General features: G+C 41.4%; 1 protein-coding gene across 2 annotated transcripts in view; it reads right to left on the bottom strand.

Annotated features, from left to right (window-relative positions):
- The window catches only part of MATN2 (matrilin 2), a 168,007-nt gene that overhangs the window by 35,703 nt on the left and 107,760 nt on the right, over positions 1 to 24,544 (bottom strand). For both annotated transcript variants that reach the window (XM_034966399.2, XM_034966398.3), the window contains exons 6-7: positions 21,488 to 21,610; positions 5,903 to 6,025 (exon numbers count right to left, since the gene is read on the bottom strand). In XM_034966399.2, the coding sequence (XP_034822290.2) occupies positions 5,903 to 6,025; positions 21,488 to 21,610 (246 nt within the window). The remainder of the gene's footprint in view (positions 1 to 5,902; positions 6,026 to 21,487; positions 21,611 to 24,544) is intronic.

Here is a 24,544-nt window from a genome sequence, read left to right as displayed (position 1 = left end):
TTCAAGCAATTCTCCTGCCTCAGCCTCCTGAGTAGCTGGGACTACAGGTGCCCGCTACCACGCCAGGCTAATTTTTATATATTTAGTAGAGACGGGGTTTCACCATATTGGCCAGGCTGGTCTCGATCTCCTGACCTTGTGATCCACCCGCCTCCGCCTCCCAAAGTGCTGGGATTATAGGTGTGAGCCACCGTACCTGGCCTGTTATCCATATTTCAAAGCTGAGGAATTGAGGTTTAGCGAGGTTAATAACTTGATCAAGATCCACTGCTAGTAAAAATGGAAATGTGAGTGGGACCCAGACCTGAAGGACCCCTCAAAGGGTCTGTTAAAGGATCTGGCTGGACACGGTGGCTCATGCCTGTATCCCAGCACTTTGGAAGGCTGAGGTGGATGGATCACTTGAGGTCAGGAGTTCAAGACCAGCCTGGCCAACATGGTGAAAGCCCACCTCTACTAACAATACAAAAATTAGCCAGGCATGGTGGCACATATCTGTAGTCCCAGCTACTTGGGAAGCTGAGGTGAGAGGATCGCTAAAACCCAGGAGATGGAGGTTGCAGTGAGCCAAGATCGCACCACTGTATTCCAGCCTGGATGACAGAGTGAGATTCCGTCTTTAAAAAAATTAAAATTAAAAAAAAAAAAAAAAGAATCCATGACGTGCCCTCCCAGGTGACTGGTGGCTGGAGCTTGCTTCATGCCCAGAGTATGAGCAGAATGTCTGCAGACAGAGTGCATGGAGAGAAGGCCGCAACATGCAGGGCTGGTGTAGAAGAAAAGATATCACCTTGCTGTGTCACTGACCCTTGGCACTCTCTCTGGAGCTCACTCCCATGTGAGGAGAGGCAGGATATTGTTAGCTGTGTGCAGTTTCCATTCATCTACCTGAAACTCATCAGCAGCCTCAACAAGCCAAGAGCTTCGATGGAGGAAAATAGGCCTGGCAATAAAACACCAGTCACAGACAGACAGACAAACACAGAACAGGAAGGGCCCGCAGTCTACTGCCTGTAGGAATCACTCCATTACACCATCAGGGAAAGGTGAAATGATCTTTAGTCAACTCTCTTTTTAAAACCCAGCATTCAGCCACTGTGGAAAACAGCATGGCGGTTCCTCAAAAAATTAAATATAGAATTAACCATATGACCCAGCAATTCCATTTCTGGGTATACACACCCAAGTTCATAGCTGCATTAATAAATAAAAGCCAAAAGGTGGAAGCAACCCAGGGATCTATCAAAGGATGAGTACAAAGGATGATGTATAGATACAACGGAATATTATTCAGCCTTAAAAAGGAAGGAAATTCTGACACGTCCTACAACTGAATGAACCTTGAAGACGTTATGCCAAGCAATATAAGCTGGTTACAAAAGGACAAATGTTCTATGATTCCACTTATATGAGGCACCTAGAATAGTCAAATTCATAGACAAAAAGTAGATTGGTGGCTGCCAGGAGATGGAGGAGGAGGAGCTGGGGAATTATTGTTTAATGGGTATAGAGTCTCAGTTTGGGGTGAAGAAGTTCTGGAGATTGAAGGTGGTGATGGTTGCACAACAATGTGAATGTGCTTAATACCACTGGACTAGATACTTAAAAATGGTTAAAATGGTACATTTTATGTTATATATATTTTGCCACACTAAAAAAGCCAATGTTGTCTTTAAGAAAAATTTATATTTACGTATTTCAAAACAACATATTGTATACAAGTATACAATTTTTATGTCAATTTTAAAAAATAAATAAATACCAAAAAGAGGTACAACTATGTTGTATCAATTTTAAAAATATAAAAAAATCAATTTAAAAAATTTTAAAAATATAAAAAAAATGCTGAAGCTCTCGCTTCAGCAGCACATACAATAAAAATATAAAAAGAAAAACATTTTTAAAAAATTAAAATAAATTAGTAAATAATGTTTCAAGCAAGATTTTTTTTTTTTTTTTTTTTTTTTTTTTTTTTTTTTTTGAGACAGAGTCTCACTCTGTCGCCCAGGCTGGAGTGCAGTGGCACGATCTCGGCTCACTGCAAGCTCCACCTCCCAGGTTCACGCCATTCTCCTGCCTCAGCCTCCTGAGTAGTTGGGACTACAGGCGCCCGCCACCAAGCCCGGCTAATTTTTAAATATTTTTTAGTAGAGACGGGGTTTCACCGTGTTAGCCAGGATGGTCTCGATCTCCTGACCTCGTGATCCGCCCGCCTCGGCCTCCCAAAGTGCTGGGATTACAGGCGTGAGCCACCGCGCCCAGCAAGATTTTTTTTTTAAAGAATGATTTACACATGAGATAATTCAACTGAAAACCATTTAGATTCTTAAAGAGGTTATCACCCAGCAATCTGGCAGGCAGCTATTCAAATACCACCCTTTTCGGCTGGGCGTGGTGGCGCATGCCTGTAATCCCAGCACTTTGGGAGACTAAGGAGGGAGAATCACTTGAGTCCAGGAGTTTGAGACCAGCCTGGACAACATGGTGAAACCCCGTCTCTACTAAAAATACAAAAACTAGTCAGGCATGATGGTGCACGCCTGTAGTCCCAGCTACTAGGGAGGCCGAAGTGAGACAATCACCTGAGCCTGGGAGACAGAGGTTGTAGTGGGCCAAGATTGCTCCACTGCACTCCAGCCTGGGCAATAGAATGAGATTCTGTCTGGGAAAAAAAAAAAAAAAAAAACCTTCTCCAAATGGTTCTTTTTAGCAGACATTTAACGGTGGCTCTTTGCCTTCTCACCACCCTTTTGTCATATTTCCTCATGTGTGTGCTTCTTAGATATTCACTCACTCACTTATTCATTCACTAAATATTTATTGAGGACTTACTGTGCATCCTATATCTGGTACCATGATAGGTGCTCTGACATGGCACCCACAGGATGGACACAACTTAATCTGGTAAGGCCCAGAGTGTCCACTAAAGCTCTGTGAGGTCAGATGACAGGACTGTCAGAAAACAAATCAAACGATCTTTCTGAGTGCTAACTTGTGAAAGAGTTGGAGCCCTGAGCAGGTAAGACTGAAACCATGAAAGATCAGTGACCCCAGGTAGTACATTTTGATACCAGCTGAGTGCACAGATAGTAAGTTTCAAAAAAACTGGAGAGGCAACAGGGTGTTAAGGCAGGAAGTCCTGTTCCTACAGTTTAGGAAATCCAGGTCCTGAGAAGTAGAAAGTAGCTGCTCAGGGTCACATAACCAATATGAGTGACATTGCCAAGCCTGGACGTCACGTCTCTTGGCTCAGTCAAACCCGTGGGCTTCACACCAATTTTTGAGAGCACTCATCATGGTACCAGAATCAGGGATCCTGGAGCCCAGCACAGGGGATGAACCCACATCTGATTTGGCCCTAGGGCTCTACCTGGGCAGGCAAGGCAGTCGCAGTTTCTGTGCTTTGCACTACTGCCTTAATAATTCATGCCTTAAACTGATGATAGCACTCTCCATGAGGAGAAATTGTGCCCAGATGAGGAGCAAGAACAAATCCTGGCCAAGAATCTTTTCTTCAGTAGGATTCTGCCTTGATCTTTTTTCCCCCAGTTTAATTTCGATGACATCAAATTCCTTTAAAAATAGATTTCATATTAGATTTGAAAATTACCCACATCCATCAACCTCCTATTAAACGTAAATGGCTGTATCCTGGGCTGAAGATTTGTAATGCTCAGATCACTCAAGAGACCTCAGGCTTCTAATAACGGACTCCAGATTTTTAAACCCAATTTCTTGGCTTCCGTCATCCACATAATGCTCCAGAGAGACAGTGAGCACTCGCTTCCGTTTACAGCTGTCTGCCCTAATGGACTGAGTGCAAGCATGAAGTCAGGGGCCGCTCCTGCAGGCCGACCTCAGGAGTCAGGGTTGGGTTCACAGCAAAGACAATGGAAAATGTAACGATGAGGCGGGACGTTGGGCGAGGGCTGATGAGGACACTGGCCTTTAGGAACAAATTTCATTTTTCTTGGATGAAAAAGTAAGAACCCTGGCTAAAGAGGTGCTATACCCACTGAATATACATGGATGAGCATTAGGGACTCTGGTCGGGGCCACAGCTTGCTTGCAAACAGGCCCACCTGGGGACCAATCTGTAGCGCTCAGACCACTCCAAAACGGTCACTCCCTCTCTACTCGCTCTTCCGTTCTCAGTCTTCTCCTTCCCATGATAATGATGCCTGCATTGCATTGGATCTTCTCTTATTCCAAGTGCCTCTCCAGGAAGGGTGTGGAGGGAGTAGCAGAAATTAAGGGACTCAGATGGTTGGTAAGACATGCAGAACGTCAAGAAAATGTCCTCCGCCCATGGCCCCAAGCCTAACTTGTTTCCTTTTTCCCCTCCATTAGTAACACATGAGGAAGCTTGCAATGAGCATCTGAGCTGAACCAGATCTAATCACCGCCCACTGAAGAGCTTTGGGTCTGCAAATATGAGTCCACCTGGGAGTGATTTCCCCTGGGTGCAGCCAGTCCCTCACACACCCACTCCTAGCAAAAGGTGTAAATAGCACAGAGGAGTGGCCAGACCGGAAAAGTTGGCCCTCTGACCTATTGCAGGCATGTGTGGTCTTATGAAAAATAGCTTATCTAATTGTTTTCACATTCTGAATGCTCTCCATTAAAATTTTCATTTAATGCTTGAATGTGTCCAGGGTTTGTACCCTCACAAGGCAGTGGGAATAGTTTTATAAGACAGGCTCCATTTCAAAATCCGGGATTTGCAACCATCTGCCACTATACACAGTTTAACACTTGCTAGAATGAGTATGAAAGTTAATCTGTGCTATGAGCAGAATGTGACTCATCTGGATTCAGTTAAATAGCTCATGGTGCTTTTCAAAAAAGATATATGTGAAACCTTTCAAAACGCAGTCTTGCCAGGCAGAACACTGCTGTACACACCATCAGGAAGAAATGGGTGAAGGAGCATACAGAAAATTACATCCCTCAATGGAAGCTCCAGAGAGTTCTACGAATGACATTGTCAGCAGACCCCAAACAATTCAGTGTGCATAAGTGTGGACTAACTAGGGAAAGACTTTCCGAAAAAAAATTCACAACTTGCATGCCTAAAAAAGGCTATCTTTCTAACAAGATTGAAGAATTAAAAAAAAAAAATAGCCTCAATTTCTCCAGGATGATACATCATAGAAAGATTCACTTACTCATTCCCATTCAGCAAACATTGTGCACACCTATGAGTGCCAAGCACTCTTTGAGCTTTTGAGAATTCAGCAGCGAGAAAAAGATAATCGTCTCTGTCCTTGTGGGCCGTCCATTCTAGCAGTCTCTCAGGAATGGTTTGTCTTAAACAGGTGCCCTCTGGGGCCCGTGCTCAGATCCCCAATCATGCCCCTTGATGTGCTAGATGACAGGCATTTGAGGCACTCAGTACATCCACAATATCATCCCGCTGACACCCTGTACCCCTTGAATATTGCTGGGATGTCCTAGAGTCTCATTTTTCTTCTTCTTTCCTATCAAAGGGAATAAAGCTGCAATGTCCTCCCTCTTAGCATCCGTCAAGTGTCTTATCTTGTAGGAGTAGAAGAAACCAACTCCTTCTACCTCTCATCTCTGGGCCCATTCTTTTCTTTTTCCAAGACCCCAATGCTATGGGAATAAGGGGGAGGGAGAATGCACCTGCATTTCACATAGGTGGGAGCTTCAGCTTGGGTCCACTTGGCTAATTGAATCTAATGGCCAGACCTATTCAATATTTAAAAATCATCCACATAATAGGATCTAGTGAGCCAAAAAGTAAAATAAAGGGGAGAATAATGTTAATAGACACAATGCTGAATACAAGCACATCTTGCTTAAGATTTGCACGGAAAGGAAAACTAACTAGAGGAGCATTTAGCAGAACAAGCCCTTCTCCAACTCCCCTGTAACTTACTTCTGCAGGTTTTCTTATCTGGATTCAGGGTAAAGCCTTTCAGGCAGTGGCAGGAATAGGAATCATCTGTGTTAACACACTCGTGCTGACATCCGTGATTAGATGAGGCACAGTAGTCTATCTCTGGCAAGAAGGAAAAATCACAAGAATGGCAAACCAATCAATAAAGCTAGCATAGGAAAAGCAGGGATTTCCAGTCTTCATTTTCCCAAACAGGTAAAATCCCACACCTCAAAGAGTCACACCATGAAGGGGTCTCCCAATAAAGCTACTTCCATGTTTAGAGATATGGCCTCTCCTAAGAGAAACTTCTTCTCCTTCTTTCCTTCTTCTCCTTCTTCTTCTCCTTCTTCCCTCCTCCTCCCTCTTTCCCCTCCTCCCCCTTCTCCTTCCTCTTTCCCTTCCCCCTCTTCCCTCTTCCCCTCCCTCCTCCTCTTCTTTCCCTCTTTTCTTTTCTTTCTTTCTCTTTCTTTCTTTCCTTCCTTCCTCTCTCTCCCTTCCTTCCTTCCTTCCTTCTTTCTTTCTTTCTTTCCTTCTTTCTTTCTCTCTTCCTTTCCTTCTTCTTCTATTATTATTATTATTATACCTGGACTCTTCTGCTAGGCAAAGACAAACTTCCTGACATATTACAAAACGTTTATGCAACAAACAAATTTGTGAACATGCTTTCCTTGTCTTGATTCATGTAAGAGCCACTAAAATGAAGATGGGGTATTTGCCAGACTGCAGGCTGAGAATGGTTTAGCTGAGTGTTTTATCGAATTTAAGCAATTAAAACAATTAAACGTTCCCAAAGCCAAACTCCAAACCACTTAAACCCATCAAACAATGAGCCAAACAATAAGACACAAAATCATATCCTGGGAAAAATAAGGCCTAGGAGTGAAAGGCATAAATACTCTGAGTTCAAAACACCTCCTGGTTACCTCATTGGGCTCAGCTGCACATAAATAGGATTTTTACCTTAAGATTCACAGAGAATGTGATCTCTAGGGATACACTAATTTAAACCAAAATATTTTTTTAAAAGTATTTCATGAAATTTTTCATAATGAAATTTTACTTGTGTATTTTTATTTTTTTGTTTTTGTTCTTTATTTTTTCTTTTTTTTGTATTTTTTGTATAAGTATTTTTAAATATGGAAAGAAACTTTTATTGCAGAATCTGAGCAAAATATTTTCCCATAGTGGAACTTGGACACATTGTTTAAAATTGCTTGAAATAAATGACCACTGATGGAATCTTAAAAGGAGTCTTTGTTTTGATGAGGGTTTTTATTATTTTAAGGAACATTTGAACTGCATAAATAATCTTCCTAACAAATAATTTGGTATAAATGAGAGTTCCCAGTCCATACCAGAGGAAACAAACTGAGTAAGGGAAAGATATACAATATTCTTGAAAGGAAAAAATGTTGAGTGAGATGCCAATTTTTCCCAATTTAAACTTATGGAAATGTTAAGCAAAATATACAATAATGTCCAATTTCAAAAATGGACTGAGTAGTATAATAAATCCATGTACATATCACCCAGCTTCAGGAGAATCAATCTATGGCTGCTTGGCTTTCAGCTATGTCCCCACTCTCTATAGTAAGATCCCACATTACTTTGAAGCAAACCCCAGACATTGTATTGTTGTTATTATTATTATTATTATTATTATTGTTTGTTTTGAGACAGAGTCTCGCTCCATCGCCCAGGCTGAAGCGCAATGTCGCAATCTAGGCTCACTGCAACCTCCACCTCCCAGGTTCAAGCAATTCTCCTGCTTCAGCCTCCTGAGTAGCTGGAATTACCAGTGCATGCCACCATGCCTGAGTAATTTTTTTTTTTTTTTTTTTTTTGAGATGGAGTCTCACTCTAACACCCAGGCTGGAGTGCAGTGGCGCAATCTTGGCTCACTGCAACCTCTGCCGCCCAGGTTCAGGCAATCCTCCTGCCTCAGCCTCCCAAGTAGTTGGGATTACAGGCGCCTGCCACCATGCCCAGCTAATTTTTGTATTTTTAGTGGAGATGGGGTTTCACCATCTTGGCCAGGCTGGTCTTGAACTCCTGATCTCGTGATCCACCTGCCTCGGCCTTCCAAAGTGCTGGGATTACAGGAGTGAGCCACCACACCTGGCCCAGACATTGTATTATTTTGTCCATAAATGCTTCATAATGTAGCTTTAAAACACTGGGAGTCTTTATAAACAATATAATTGTAATACCATAGTCATATATAAAGGCATTTAAAAAATCTTTTTCTTTGAAAACAATTTCAAGCTTACAAAAAGTTACAAACATAAAAATAAAACAAGAAACACTTAAATACTCTTTACCCAGATTCACCTTTGTTAACATTTTACCCCATTCCTGTGATTACTTGGTCATCTCTCTGACCTATGTGAGGGTACATTACATACATTCTGGTCCTTTCCCTTAAAAACAGTCTGTGTTTCCTAAGAGGAGGGATATTCTCTTACATAACTGCAGTATGGTTATAAATTTCATAAGTTTACATTGATACAATACTTATATTTAATCTACCATCCATATTCTAATTTTGTCAGTTGACTTAATTATGTTCTTCATAGCATTTTTCACCTTCCAGTACAGGATCTAGTCTAGGGTCAGAGATTGTATTTCGTTTTCATATCTGCTTAGTCTCCCTTAATCTAGAACCATGCTGCCTAATATGTCTATTTAAATTAAAATTGATTAAAATGAAATAACAATAAAAATTCAGCCAGGGGTGGTGGCTCATGCTTGTAATCCCAATGCTTTGTGAAGCTGAGGCTGGAGGATTGCTTGAACCCAGAAATTTGAGACCAGCCTGAGCAACATAGCAAGATCCCATTTCTGAAAAAAGAATTTTTTTTTTTTTGAGATAGAGTCTCGCTCTGCTGCCCAGGGTGGAGTGCAGTGGCACGATCTCAGCTCACTGCAATCTCCGCCTCCCGGGTTCAAGCAATTCTCCTGCCTCAGCCTCCCGAGTAGCTGGAACTATAGGCACACACCACCACACCCAGCTAATTTTTTGTAATTTAGTAGAGACGGGTTTCACCGTGTTGCCCAGGCTGTTCTCGAACTCCTGAACTCAGGCAATCCACTCGCCTCGGCCTCCCAAAGTGCTAGGATTACAGGCGTGAGCCACTGTGCCCAGCAGAAAAAGAATTTTTTTAAGTTAGCTGAGCATGGTGGCACCTGCCTGTAGTCCCAGCTACTAGGGAGGCTGAGGCCAGGAGATCTCATGAGCCCAGGAGTTGGTGATTGCAGTGAGCTATGAGCTATGACTGTACCACTGCAGTCCAGCCTGGGCAACAAAGCAAGAGCCTGTCTCTAACAAACAAAACAAAATGAAACAAAAATTCAGTTACTGGGTTGCACTGGCTGTATCTCAAGTGCTCAGTGGCCACGTGTGGCTCCTGACTACTGTATTGTATGATGCAAACAGAGAATTTCCATCAACCAGAGTGTCCCATAGGATAGTGATGGGCCAGAACATTTCCACAGCCTCTCTTTGTGTTTTATGACATAGAAATTTTGGAATAATACAGTCTCTTCTACTTGTTTTTAGTTTTTTTGAGGTATAATTGACAAAAACCAAACTGCACATACTCAAGAAAAACAATCTGATGCATTTTGCATATGTATCCTGCCATTAAACCATCGCCACAATCAAAATAATGAGCATATGCATTACTCTCAAAACTTTCCTCCTGTCTCTTGCTAATTCATTCTTCCCCACTCTCTCCAGTCCCAAATAACCATTTACCTTCTATCCAGATAAATCAGTTTGCATTTTTCTAGAATTTTATTTTTTATCTTCTTTTTTTTATCTCCCCACGGAACTTTAAATAAATGTAATCATATAGTATGTATTCTTTTTTGTCTGGTTTCTTTCATTCAGCATAATTATTTTGAGATTCATCCATATTCATATGTGTGTCAATAGTTTGTTCCTTTTTATTGCAGAGTAGTATTTCACTATGTGATTACACCACAATTTGTTTATCCATTCACTTGCTGAAGGGCTGGTTACCTGTTCCCAGTTTGGGGCTATCACAAATAAAGCAGCTATGAACACTAATGCACAAGTTTTTGTGTGGACATATGCTTTGATTCCTTTTGCATAATGAATGAGTCATATGGGACATGTATGCTTAACTGCTTAAACATTCCCACCAGCAACTTATGAGAGTTCCAGTTGCTCCGTATCCTCATCATCACTTGGTAATTTTAGTCATTCTAGTGGGTATGATTATCTCAATATGACTTCACTTTGTATTTACCTAATGACTAATGTTGTTGAATATATTTTCATATGCTTCTTCGCCATCTCCATATATTCTTTGGTGAAGTTTCTATTCAAATATTTTTCCCATTTTTATTGAGTGGCTTGTCTTTTTTTTTTTTTTTTTTTTTTGACAGAGTCTTGCTCTGTCACCCAGGCTGGAATGCAGTGGTGCAATCTCAGCTCACTGAAACCTCTGCCTCCTGGGTTCAAGCAATTCCCCTGCCTCAGCTTCCCAAGTAGCTAGGATTACAGGCACCTGCCACCATGCCTGGCTAATGTTCATATTTTTAGTAGAGACAAGCTTTCACCATGTTGGCCAGGCTTGTCTCAAACTCCTGACCTCAAGTGATCCACCTGCTTTGGTCTCCCATTGTGCTGGGATTACAAGCATGAGCCACCGTGCCCAGCCTGAAAAGGTATTTTTTAAATTTCATATTTTGATGGTCCATTGTAAGTATATAAAACTAACTTATTTTTGTATATTGATCTTGTGTCCTGCAACCTTGATAAATTCACTTGCTATTAATAGTTCTAGTAGCTTTTTTATAGATTCCATTGGATTTTCTACACAGGTGATCATGTTATCTGTTAATAAAGATGGTGTTTTTTTTTAACAATCTAGGTACCATTTATTGATCTTTCTCTGTCTTATTGCACTGGCTAGAACTTCCAGTACAATATTAAATAGCAGTGGTGTGAGTGGACATTCTGTTTTATTCCTGATCTGATAAAGAAAGCATTGTCTTTCACTATTAAGTATGATGTTAGCTGATAGTTTTTTCACCGATGCACTTTATCAGATTGAGGCAGTTACCTTCATTCTGTTTTGTTTTTTTTTTTTTTTTTTTGAGATGGAGTCTTGCTCTGTTGCCCAGGCTGGAGTGCAGTGGCACGATCTCGGCTTACTGCAAGCTCTGCCTCCCAGGTTCACGCCATTCTCCTGCCTCAGCCTCCCGAGTAGCTGGGACTACAGGTGCCTGCCACCATGCCCAGCTAATTTTTTCTATTTTTAGGAGAGACGGGTTTCACCATGTTAGCCAGGATGGTCTCAATCTCCTGACCTCATGATCCGCCCGCCTCGGCCTCCCAAAGTACTGGGATTACAGGCGTGAGCCACCACGCCTGGCCACCTTCATTCCTAATTTGCTGAAAGTTTATTTAAAGAAAAAATGAATGTCAGATCTTATCCAATGCTTTTTCTGCATCTATTGAGATGGCTCATATGGTTTTGACTTTTTAATATGTTAATATTATGAATTACATTGATTGAGTTTTGAATGTTAAGCCAACTTTGAATTCCTGGAATAAATCCCACTTGGTCGTGATGTATTGTACTTTTTAATATATTGTTAAATTTGATTGCTAGAAACTGTTTAAATAACTTTTGCAGGTATTTCATGAGAAATATTTGTGTATAGTTTTCTTTTTTTATGTCTTTCTTTTCTGGTTTGGGTATCAGGGTACTGATAGCCTCATAGGATGAGTTGAAAATTGTTCTTTCTTCTTCAATTTTTTGGAATAATTTGTGTAGAATTAGTATGAGTTTTTCTTCAAATTTTTGGTAGAATTCACCAGTTAAGCCAACTAGGTTTGAAGTCTTCTCTGTGGGAAGGTTTTAAAGTGCAAATTCCATTTCTTTTAATAGATAGAGATCTATTCAGACTATATTCTTTTGTTTTTGGTCAGTGGGGGGAGAGAGTCTCACTCTGTTGCCCAGGCTGGAGTGCAGTGGTGTGATCGTGGCTTACTGAAGCCTCAACCTCCTGGGCTCAAGCAACCCTCCTGCCTCAGCCTTTCGAGTAGCTGGGACTACAGGCACTTGCCACCATGCCCAGTTAATTTATTTTTTGTAGAGATGGGGTCTTGCTATGTTACTCAGGCTGATCTAGAACTCCTGGCCTCAAGCAATCCTCCCACCTAAGCCTCCCAAAGTTCTGGGATTACAGGTATGAGCCACCATGCCCAGCCTCTATTTATTCTTGGGTAAACTTTAGTAGTTTGTGTCTTTCAAGGAATTTGTCCATTTCATCTAAGTTGTCATAGTTATTGGCATAAACTTGTTTATGATTTTTCTGTATATATATATATGTATGTGTGTATACATATGTGTGTGTGTGTGTGTGTATATATATATATATATATATTTTTTTTTTTTTTTGGTGGAGATGGGCTCTATGTTGCCCAGGCTGGTCTTTAACTCCTTGCCTCAAGTGATCCTCCTGCTTTGGCCTCCCACAGTGTTCAGATTACAGGCATGATCCACCATGCTTGGCCTGTATTATGCTTCAAAGTTTGTAGGATATGTATTGATGTCCACTTTCTCATTCCTGATATTAGTAATTTGTGTCTTCTCTCTTTTTTCTTCCTTGACTAGTCTGGTTAGACATTTATCAATTTTATTAATCTTCTAAAAAAAACACATTTTGGTTTTTACCAATTATCTCTATTGATTTATGTCTTCTATTCCTTTTATTTTAGCTCAGATCTTTATTATTCCCTCTCTCTTGAATGTCTAATATATGAAGACATGTTAACTTCCCTGTTCATTCATTCATTCAGTAAATATTCTCTGAGCATTTACCATGGGGCAGGCACTAGGATCAGTGTTGAACAAAGAGGCACAGTCCCTTGCTTCATGAAATTTGTAAGAGTCCCTTACAATCACTTATACTGGAAAATATTCATTAATCAAATAATAACACCAATAAACATACATTTATAAATTAGATATATATAATTGGATAATTTTATGAAGAACAGGTATTAAAGACATGATAAAAAAGCAAGAAGAAGAAATTTTCTCCTAGAAAATCAGCAGCATTTTTAAAAATTGCTCCCTTAAGAAACACTTTTTTTTCCTTCAACTTTTATTTTAAGTTCTAGGGTATATGTGCAGGATGTGCAGGTTTGTTAGGTAAATGTGTACCATGTTGGTTTGCTGCACAGATCAGCGCATCACCCAGGTATTAAGCCCAGCATCCATTAGCTGTTCTTCTGGATGCTTTCCCTCTCCCCACTCCTTGCTACAGGCCCCAGTGTGTGTTGTTCCCTATCATGTGTCCATGTGTTAAGATGAAATGGACAAATTCCTTTTACACTGCTGGTGGGAATGTAAACTAGTACAACAACTATGGAAAGCAATGTAGAGATTCCTTAAAGAACTAAAAGTAGGCCAGGCACGGTGGCTCACACCTGTAATCCCAGCACTTTGAGAGGCCAAGGCAGGCGGATCACAAGTTCAGGAGATCGAGACCACCCTGGCTAACACGATGAAACCCTGTCTCTACTAAAAATACAAAAAAAAAAAAAAAAATTAGCTGGGCGTGGTGGCGGGCGCCTGTAGTCCCAGCCACTCGGGAGGCTGAGGCAGGAGAATGGCGTGAACCCTGGAGATGGAGCTTGCAGTGAGCCGAGATCGCGCCACTGCACTCCAGCCTGGGCCACAGAGCGAGACTCCGTCTCAAAAAAAAAAACTAAAAGTAGATCTACTATTTGATCCAGCAATCCCACTACTGAGTATCTACCCAGAGGAAATTAAGTCATTATATGAAAAAGATACTTGCACACGCATGTTTATAGCAATACAATTTGCAATTGCAAAAATATGGAACCAGTCCCAATGCCTATCAATCAACAAGTGGATAAAGAAAATACAGTGTCTATATACACCATGGAATACTACTCAGCCATAAAAAGGAACAAAAGAATGGCATTTGCAGCAACCTAGATGGAGTTGGAGACCATTATTCTAAGTGAAGTAACTCAGGAATGGAAAACCAAATATCCCACTTCTCACTTTTAAATGGGAGCTAAGCTATGAGGATGCAAAGGCATAAGAATGATACAATGGACTTGGGGTGGGAGGGTGGTGAGGGATAAAAGACTACACATTGGGTACTATGTATCCTGCTCAGGTGATGGTTGCACCAAAAATCTCAGAATCACCACTAAAGAACTTGTCCATACAACCAAACACCACCTGTTCCCCAAAAACCTATTGAAATAATAAATAATTTAATTTAATTTAAAAATAAAAATTGCCCCCTTAAACACTGATGGTAGAGTATAAATCAGTAAAACATTTTTGGAAAATAATTTTGAATATGTATCAAAAGACTTAAAATGTTAATTGCCTTTGAATCAATAAATTTCCTTTTTTGTTGTGTTCCTAAGAAAATGATCAGAAAAAAAGATTCAAGCATAAGAATGTTTATCACAATATTATTTGAGCAGCCAAAAAAACCTGAACACATTCTGACATATACATATAATAGAATTTTACACAGACATTAAAATGTTTTTGATAACGTTTAAGTGACATGTCAAAATGCTTATGATTTATTATTATACTGCATGATCTCAACTCTATAAAAATAAATCCATACACATACATTAAAAAAAGACTGGAGAGAAATGTTCCAAATTGGCATAAACAATGGTTATCAGCTAGGTGCAGTAGTGTGCGCCTATAATCTCAACATTTGGGAGACCAAGGCAGAAGGACTGCTTGAGCTCAGGAGATCAAGACCAGCCTGGGCAACATGGTGAGAAACCCATCTCAAAAAGCAAAGCAAACACAAAAACAGTGGTTTTCTCTGGGCGATAGTATCACAGATCCTTTTATTTCATAGAATTTCACTTCTATAGGAACCAGTTTCCCTCAATGAACCTGTATTACTTTTGTAATCAGAAAAAGTACTAAAAATAAACGTACACATTTGTACATTTGTACTTTGTGAAACTAGTTGCCATGGAAAACAGCCCAAATAATATACAAAAAAGAACAATGTGGGAAGTGTCCTGTGATTTGGAGAAGAACATAATCAGGGAACATTGCTAAAGACAATATATATATATAGCTTCAGGTGTGCATATCTGCTACAGTTTGGATGTTTGTTCCCATAAACTTCATGTTAAAATGTAATCCACAGTGTTGGAGGTGGGGCTTAATGGGAGGTGTTTGGGTCATAGTGGGGAATCCCTAATGAATAGCTTGGTGCTGTCCTCACAGTAATGAGTACGTTTGCTCTGTTAGTTCTCATGACAGCTGGTTGTTAAAAAGAGCCTGGCACTGCCCCATCCTTTCTCTCTTGCTTCCTCTCTCACCATGTGATCTCTGCACAGGTCGGCTCCACATCACCTCCCGCTGTGAGTGGAAGCAGCCTTAGGCTTTCACTAGATGCCCAATCTTCCCGCCAGCAGAATCATGAGCCAAATAAACCTTATTTTCTTTATAAATTACCCAGTCTCAGGTGTTCCTTTATAGCAACACAAATGGACTAAAACATATCCATTTTGCACTGGTGTTGTGTGATAGTATCACAGATCATTTTATTTCATAGAATTTCATTTCTACCTCTGCCTCAAAGGTTTCCTCCTTCTCTCACTGCCTTCAAATCTTTAATCAAAGACTAGTATTACTTTGCTGTTGAGACCTGTAGTATTCTCTTATCCTGCTCTAATAGAATGTAGGCTCCATAAGGACAGATATTGGTGGGGGGTTTTTTTGGTCTGTTTAATTTATTACTGCATGCCCAGTGTCTACAATCATATCTGACACATAGTAGATACTCAACAAATATTTGTGGAATGAATAAAAGGTTATTGGTATTACTCTTACTGGAGTGTGTTTTTGAGAGTTTAGATACACATTGCACACCATGAAGAAACACGGGGGACCCTATGAATGGAAGATAGCTCTCATCCCTCCATAAGGCTTCTTCCCAGCAAGCTGTTTAAAAACCTCCTTCTAGGAGGATCTCAGTTCAACAATTAGCATCCTGTGGTTACAGACATTCGGCCAGTTACAAACCAACCAATCATTCATTGAGCACAAATTCCTCCACACACAAATTGGTCAAATGCCTATTAAAATTTAGATGGTCACTACTACATTTTCCATGCCTGGCTAGTCTACTAAGTGAAATAAAGTTACTCTGATATGACTCACTCTTAGTGGCCACAAAGAATGCAAGTAGCCAAATTTGTTTTGTTCATTTCTAAGAGCAAGGAAATAGATATCAGCTCAGTCTAGGGAATCACTTTCTAAGAGTCAGAGCTATACAAAGTGGAATGAACTACCATGGGGTATAGTGAATATCCTGTCAGTGGGGGTATTCAAATGCAGGTTGGATGATGGCACAGTGAGAATATTGTAGGATGGATAGTTGGGCAAGAACTAGGTTGAACTTTAAAGCCTCTTCCAGCTGAAAGTGTTTGATTTATGCACATAGGGAGTCACAAAAGTGGCATATTACAGGCTGTAGGAAGGTAGTGGCACTCAGTATGTTAACTATGCCCTGGCCAAGAAACCTGACAACCAATACTTTGTAGTTCTTCTATTGCTGATTCAATATAAAATTATTTCCGGAATGGTGGCTCATCCTGTAATCTCAGCACTTTGGGAGGCCAAGCTGGGAGAATCACTTGAGGTCAGGAGGTCTAGTCCAACCTGAGCAACATAGCAGACCCCATCTCTACTTTAAAAAGTTTACTTCCTTCTGTGTTTTGTTTTTAGTGCAAACACAAAAATATTCATTCAGTGCCTTACTCTGTGCAAAGCATTCTTATTTGAAAAATAAGGATGGAAATGTCAACCAAGTTATTACTGGAGACTGGAAAACAATGAGTATAATGACCTCCAAGCACGAAAATAATAAATGGCAACATGCAAAAGATGGTGTCCACAATTGCCTTTATTCATCCTTACAGGCATTAGATGATTAAGCATTAGACTCAAAGCCCACAGTCTCCTTGCTACCAAAGACATGAATCCCTGTCCAGCAGACTGAAGTCCTCTATAGATCTTTCTGGTGAAAAGACCCTGGATATCTGAGAGTGTTCTTTCTCATGCTTGGCTCAAGAATAAGGGTTTCAATCTAGATCTCAAAAAGTCTTGCTACCATGGGACCAGCAATTCCACTTCTGGGTATGAAAACCCAGAAGAACTGAAAGCAAGGACTTGAACACTCATGTTTATAGTAGCTTTATTCACAATAGGCAAAAGGTGGAAGGAGCCCAAATGTCCATCAACAGATGGATAAACAAAATGGGGTATATACATATAATTGAATATTATGCAGTCTTAAAAAGGAAGGAAATTCTGATATATACTACAACACAGATAAACCTTGAGGACATTATGCTAAGTGAAATATGTTAGACAGCAAAGGACAAATACCATATAATCCCACTTACATGAAATGCCGAGAGTGGTGAAATTCACAGACAGAAAGTAGAATGGTGGTTGACAGGACAGGCAATGGGGAGTTATTGTTCAATGGGTACAGCGTTTCAGTTTGGGATGATGAAAAGTTCTGGAGATGGATGGTGAGGATAGTTACAGCTGGGTGGAAATCAGGTGACCCCAGCCAGGGGGTGTGGTCTGGAGAGGCAGGAAGGAGACAGGCTAGGATATGCGTTTTTCACACTGTGAGTGTATTTAATGCCACTGAATGGGTACAGTGGTAAATTTTCTATTATGTATGTTTTATAACAATACCAGAAAAAGAAAAGTCTTGCTAACATTTTGCAAACTGATGGTACCTGTGTGTTTTCACCTTTCTCCCGTCTAGATTTGGATGGGCTGCTCTAGGGTAAGAAATTGATATAAAGGTGGTGCTTTTTTGAACACCACTTACATATTTCAAATTATAGTACTGGTTCATGAACATAAAGCCCTATTATGTACATTTTTGCTTAATCATAAATTAACCATGCTTGGTTTATTACATTGACTAGTCTACCTTTTTTAGATAATAGTTGCACACTTACTAATTGTATTCGCTTTCAAATATACTTTTGGTTAAAAATATAGGCTGAAATTTGAGAAACTGAGTTTCTTTTATTTTTTGCAAGTTTATAAGAAGTAGAATTAAAAAAAAAAAATCTTTCAACATCACAGCAGTAACCAGGCCGACTTGGCTGGAAGCTGGTGGGAGGCCTTGGTACTCACTAACAGGGTGGCTGCTTCGGTTCTGAGCTTCTGCCTCTATCCTGTTTCTGTAATTTTAACTGGTCTCTATTTCTCAGTTCTTGTCCCCGCCACAGATCTGGAGCACTCCTGAGTGTTTCATTCTTACGACTGGGCTTTTGCCTTATTTTCTACTCTTAGCTTTCCAAGTACTCTGTCTCCTTTCTTCCTCTTGTCTCCCTCCTCCTGGGTCTGGCTCCTGCCCACCCCAAGCATGGTGGGAAGAGGGCGCTTCTAAGGGATGTACTGCCCTGAGGCTGCCTGCACGAACCCTCCAGTCTCCCAGCACTGTTCCCTGCCCACGCATTGGGGCGGCCCACTTCTGGATCTTGATTCTGACAACTGCACTGCTGGGCTCGCTGCCTAGCTGGTGAGACCTCACAGCTGGATCAGCCCCTCCCGTGGCTCCTAGCCAAACCTCCTCTCCCAGTCCCACTATGCTGCGGTATCTACTTCCAGGGTCTGATTCCAGGGCTCCAACACCCTCCTTGCCTGCACCACCCTGGGCTGGGGATCTGGGACAGGAGGCATGCTGAGCCACAGGGTGGGGAAGATGGTGCCACTCTGGGAACTAGGGCTGGTGCTGGGGTAGAAATCAGGTGACCCCAGCCAGTGTGTGCAGTCTGGAGAGGCAGGTAGGAGACTGGCTAGGATATGTGTTTTTCTCCAGTCCTCATCCCTGCAAGGCAGCATCTCACCTGTTCTGGTCTAACTGGTCTCCTTCCTCTAACTCCTACTGTGGTCCTGGCCGCATCACACTGTAGGCCCTTAGTCACATAACTCCTGGCACCATGACTCAGCTACTCAGTGTGGCTATGGCTAAGGTCCCTCACCAGCTTGCAGTGGAAATCTTGAATGTTTTTTGCACCTTTAAATGTAGCCCAGGCACGTGGTATATGCACAGTAAATACTCATTTTTTTAGAGTTTTGGAGGCCAGGTGTGGTGGCTCATGATGACCATAATCCCAGCACTTTGGGAGGCTGAGGTGGGAGGATTGCTTGAGCCCAGGAGTTGGAAGCTGCAATGAGCTAGGATTGCACCACTGCATTCCAGCATGGGTGACAGAGCAAGATCCTATGTCTAAAAAAACATAATGATAATAAATAAAGTCTTTGAAACCCACATCATCCCTTTTTAGCCTTTTTTTTTTTTTTAAGACAAGGTCTTACTGTGTCATCCAGGCTGGAGTGCAGTGGTGCCATCATGGCTCACTACAGCCCCAACCTCCCAGGCCCAACTAGTGATCTTCCCACCTGAGCCTCCCAAGTAGCTGGGAGTACAGACGCTTGTCACCATACCTGGCTAATTAAAAAAAAAAAAAGTTTTTGTAGAAATAGGGTCCCTCCATATTACCAGGGCTGGTCTCAAACTCCTGGGCTCAAGTAATCCTCCTGCTTCTCTTCCCAAAGTGCTGGGATTACAGGCGTGAGCCACTGTGCCCAGCCTCATTTAGTATTCAAGATTATGCTATGGCCAGGTGCTGTGGCTCATGCCTGTATTCCCAGCACTTTGGGAGGCTGAGGTGGGTGGATCACTTGAGGTCAGGGATTCGACACCAGCCTGGCTAATATGGTGAAACACCACTGCTATCAAAAAATACCAAAAAAATTAGCTGGGTGTGTTGGTGCGAGCCTGTAGTCTCAGCCACTTGGGAGGCTGAGGTGGCGGAATCGCTTGAACCCAGGAGGTGGAGGTTGCAGTGAGCCGAGATCACATCACTGCTCTCCAGCCTGGGTGACAGAGTAAGACCCAGTGTCAAAAAAAAAAAAAAAAAAAAAAAAGGAAAGAATAATGCTATGCAGTAGGCAGTATTATCATCCTGTACTGTAACTGAGGAAACTGAGGCATAAGTAACTTGCCCAAGATCACCAAGAGAAAAAGCAGAGAAGCTGGGATTAGAACCAAGGCCGGCTGCTGGCAGCCCACGGCCTCCTCTTTGATGAGGAACACTGACTCATCAGCCCAACAACCACAACTCCCCAACCACGACGACAGCACAGGCTGCTATTTTACAGTTCAGAATATTCAGAAGGGAAGGGAGACCACAAACACAGCAGCCCACTCATTCATTTACTTACTCTTTCAATAAACAAAACAAATAAACCACTGTATATGCCAGTCATGCACGGGGCATGGAGACTACAGTTCTCTGCCTGGTTCACATCTTCAACTTCTTTCCTTCTCCTGGAACCCCCACCTCACCCTTTTCTGCCTAGTGAATGACAGCTCCACCTCCAAGACTCAGCCACAGTTATCTTCTCCCTTAAGGACCTTGCCGTACTCATTTCTATTGGCACACGGTTGGGGCTCCAGAAATGTATGCTTTTGACCTAATGTGTCCCTTATAGTTCCATACATCACCCACACCTCCAGCTCTGGTGTTTGTAAGCTGCTGATATTTAGGTATTGAAGAGTAGGAAGTAAGTTTATGTTGAAAAAGGTTTTGTGCAGATGTATCCTGTTTTACATAGTGAATACATTTTAGAAAGGTTGTAGGTACATGAACTTTTTATGAATTAAAATCCTGTTTTCTCACTGATGCACGTCTCTGAGGTGCCTTACCCTATTCTAGATTGTTATGAAAGTCCACTTTTTATAAATGCTTGGCCCTAATACTTAACAAGCAAGCTTTTCTCAAGTGATCCTCCCTATAGAAGGATAATAATCCACACACAATCCCTTAAGTCTCCTGATGTACCTTTATATTTAATAGAACACTTTTGGAATCTTTTTGCAACTAGTTATTATCTTTTTTGCAAAACTAATGATCATCTTTAGTTTATCGAATTTTATGTTCAAATTTTGGGAGCTGAAATTATTCTGATTTTAATGTATATAGTTAAAATCAAATTGAACTAAATAGCTCAAACAAAACATGAGCAGTTCTTTGCAAACTGCGGTCCACCAGAAGAAATCACTTATGATTCTTTTTGGCTCAGCGATTTTCTTGTGTGGAGTCAGAGCTAAAGCCCACAAGCCACAAAGCTTCAATGAAAACATCTCAAGCCCTGTTAGTGCCGATGGGCACAGTCAGGCTGAGTTAGCAGGAAGTAAGTTGCTCGGATTGTCAGCATGCTCAGCAGATGCTGAAGGAACAGTCCTACACATGGTGCCTTCATCATATTCCTTGAATAGTGATGTTGAGATACAGTGGTCTATGGTCTTAAGCCAAGTCATGAAAGTCCTGACAGAGGAGGAATGGGGCAAAAGGTATTAGACCCCCATGACATAATTATATTGCTAATCTATACTTGAGAGAGTTCCATGGTCACAGTCACCACAGCAATAACAGCAAATATTTCTCTGTGTGTGCATGTGTGTGTAACTTACTTGTGCACGTTTTTTTATCTGGGTTAAGAGCAAATCCTTCATGGCACTGGCAAAGGTAGGAGCCATCAGCATTTACACACTCATGTTCACATCCGTGGTTTTCTGAGGCACAGTAGTCCACAGCTGGAGAGAATAAAACACATTCAGAATTAGAAATGCAAACAGAGGAAAAGGGAATGGTAGGATGAGGGCATACTGATAATAGATATTAATTAGGATTAATATTATTGCCCCCAAAAAGAGTAGGATAAACAGTTATGAACCCAAGGTCTCTGCCCCCCTCAAAAAAATCAGGAGTCTATATCAGGCAATTCATATAGGAAGTAAACTAAAGAACATGTGAACAATTGTATTTAAAAGTTAAAGAATTGCAAATCAAAATCATCACAAGGTGCACTTACACCTAGTAAACTGGCAAAAATAAGATGAGATAAAACCCAGTGGTAGAAAGGCAGCAGCGTTATTAATGGTAGGGGCATTATAAATTGAGAAAGATCCTTTTGGAAGGCAATTTGACAATGTTCACTCTGGACGTGAAACCCAAAGAAATAGCTAGGAAAAGGGTGAAATTATATACAATAAACTATTAATAGCATTGTTTACAACAACAACAAAAAATCCTAGAAAATAAGATGAACATTGAATAAGGGTAAATGGTTTAACAATGTATGAGAAAATACACTGGCTGATTTTTCATTAGTTCCACAAATATGTGTTCCTGTGTTCCAAAAATATTTCATTTGTTTCATTAGTTCCACAAATATGTGTTCATTACACAAATATGTGTAATGAACAAAAATGTATTCATTAGTTCCTGAGTACCTACTATGGGCCAGGTCCTGTTTTAGGTGCTAGGGATAGAACAAGTAAGAAAATAATCCAAAATTCCAGCCCCCAAGGAGCGTATATTTGGATAATGATGCTGGGAGTGGGGAACAGACAAGAAGTAAAATAAGTAAATAGCATAGTCTATTAGGAGATAAAGAAAATTCTGGAGAAAAACAAAACAATGAATAGGAGTAGGGTCAGTGGGGGAGTGGGTAGCAGGTGGGATGTAATAGAGGTAGTCAGGAAAGGCCTCTCTGAGAAGGTGGGTGGTTAGGAAGAGTGTTGACTAAAATACGAGCCATAAGGATATCTGGGAGAGGGTATCTTGGGCAAAACAAACAGCAAGTGCGAAGGCCAGGAGGTGGGACTCTGCCTGGTGGGCTGGAGGATCAGCAAAGAGGCCAGGGTGGCTGGAGGAGGGAGAGAGGTGGGAGATGAGAAGGGGGCAGTCAGGAGGGACCCATGGGCCATGCAAGGACCTCAGATTTAGTCTGAATGAGTTGGGAGTCACTGCAGGGTTCTGGACCCATGAGTCAAGAATAGACTGACAGGGCAAATCTGAGAGTAGAAAACCAGTAAGAAAGTGACTCCAGTAATCCCAGGGAGGAAGGGTGGAGGCTTAAACCAGGATGTTGCAGGGGATGAGGGGGAGTGGTGTTCTGGAAGTTATGGGTTGAATTATGTCCCCTAAAAAGACATGTTGGAGTCCTAAACCCTGGTACCTACGAATGTGGCCTTATTTGGAAATAGGGTCTTTGCAGAAGTAACCAAGTTAAAATGTGCTTATTAGGGTGGTGTGCTCTAATTCAATATGACTGGTGTTCTTATAAGAAGAGATCTGTCCCTACGACCAAAACACTTTCCAGCAGGTCCCACCTCCAACATTGGGAATCAAATTTCTTGTCTTTTTTTTTTTTTTTTTTTGAGACAGGGTCTCACTTTGTCTCCTAGGCTGGAGTGCAGTGGCACCACCTCTGCTCACTGCAGCCTCAACCTCCTGGGTTCAAGTGATCCTCCTGCCTCAGCCATCCAAGTAGCTGGGACTACAGGTGCGCACCACCACATCTGGCTAATTTTTATAATTTTAGTAGGAACGGGGTTTCACCATGTGGGCCAGGCTGGCCTCAACCTTCTGAGCTCAAGAGATCCACCCGCCTCAGCCTCCTCCCAAAGTGCTGGGATTACAGGCATGAGCCACCGCACCTGACCACAGAGGTCAAATTTCAACACGAGACTTGGTGAAGCCAAACAAACCATATCCAAACCACAGCATAGCTCTAGCAAACTAATACACCTGGTAAATACTGAAGGTGGGGCTAACAGGATTCCTGTTGGATTAGAGGCGAAATGAGAAAAAGAGAGTGCACCTGGGGTCAACTCTGGGGTTGACAGAGCAAGACCCTGTCTCAAAAAAAAAAAAGTTTTTGGAAATCCCAGCTACTTGGGAGACTGAGGCAGGGCAATCATTTGAGCTCAGGAGCTTAAGACCAGTCCCTTTTCAAAAAAAAAAGTACTCCCTACAATGTTTTAGGATTATATTAATATCAAAAGTGTGTAAATAATAACAAGGAAATAGAATCTACAAAAGTAATACATACGTAAAATTTTAAAAAGCAAAACCATGCATGGAGAAGATAATGACATATTTAGCATAGCAATAAAAAGATGCAAGGGACACTAAAGATTTGTAAAGGTTAATAACCTGTGTTACATTTATTCTTTTGCTTCAAAGCTTCATTAAGTTTCAGTCTAGGCCAGGCATGGTGGCTCACGCCTGTAATCCCAGCACTTTGGGAGGCCGAGGAGGGTGGATCACCGGAGGTCAGGAGTTCGAGACCAGCCTCGCCAACATGGCGAAACCCTGTCTCTACTAAAAATACAAAAAATAGCTGGGCATGGTGGCAGGTGCCTGTAATCCCAGCTACTCGGAAGGCTGAGGCAGGGAGAACTGCTTGAACCCGGGAGCTGAGATTGCACCACTACACTCCAGCCCAGGCAACAGAGCAAGACTCTGTCTCAAAAAAAAAAAAAAAAAAGTTTCAGTCTAAATATTGTTTTTGTAACTTCAGCTCCCTAAAGAGTTCTAGTAGAACCTAGTATTTGCAGGTTTAATTCACAAGCCATTATGTTGGGGATAGGGCATTCACGTCATCTCAGGATCTCAACGTCATTGGATATCAGCTGGTTGCTAGAGTTGAGTCATAACATAAAGACTGAGCTAGCACAACA

This window comes from Pan paniscus, chromosome 7 (genome assembly GCF_029289425.2).
Source record: "Pan paniscus chromosome 7, NHGRI_mPanPan1-v2.0_pri, whole genome shotgun sequence".
Taxonomy (NCBI): Eukaryota; Metazoa; Chordata; class Mammalia; order Primates; family Hominidae; genus Pan; species Pan paniscus.
Note: the sequence above shows the minus strand (reverse complement) of the source record. Positions and strands in the feature narration are given on the sequence as shown.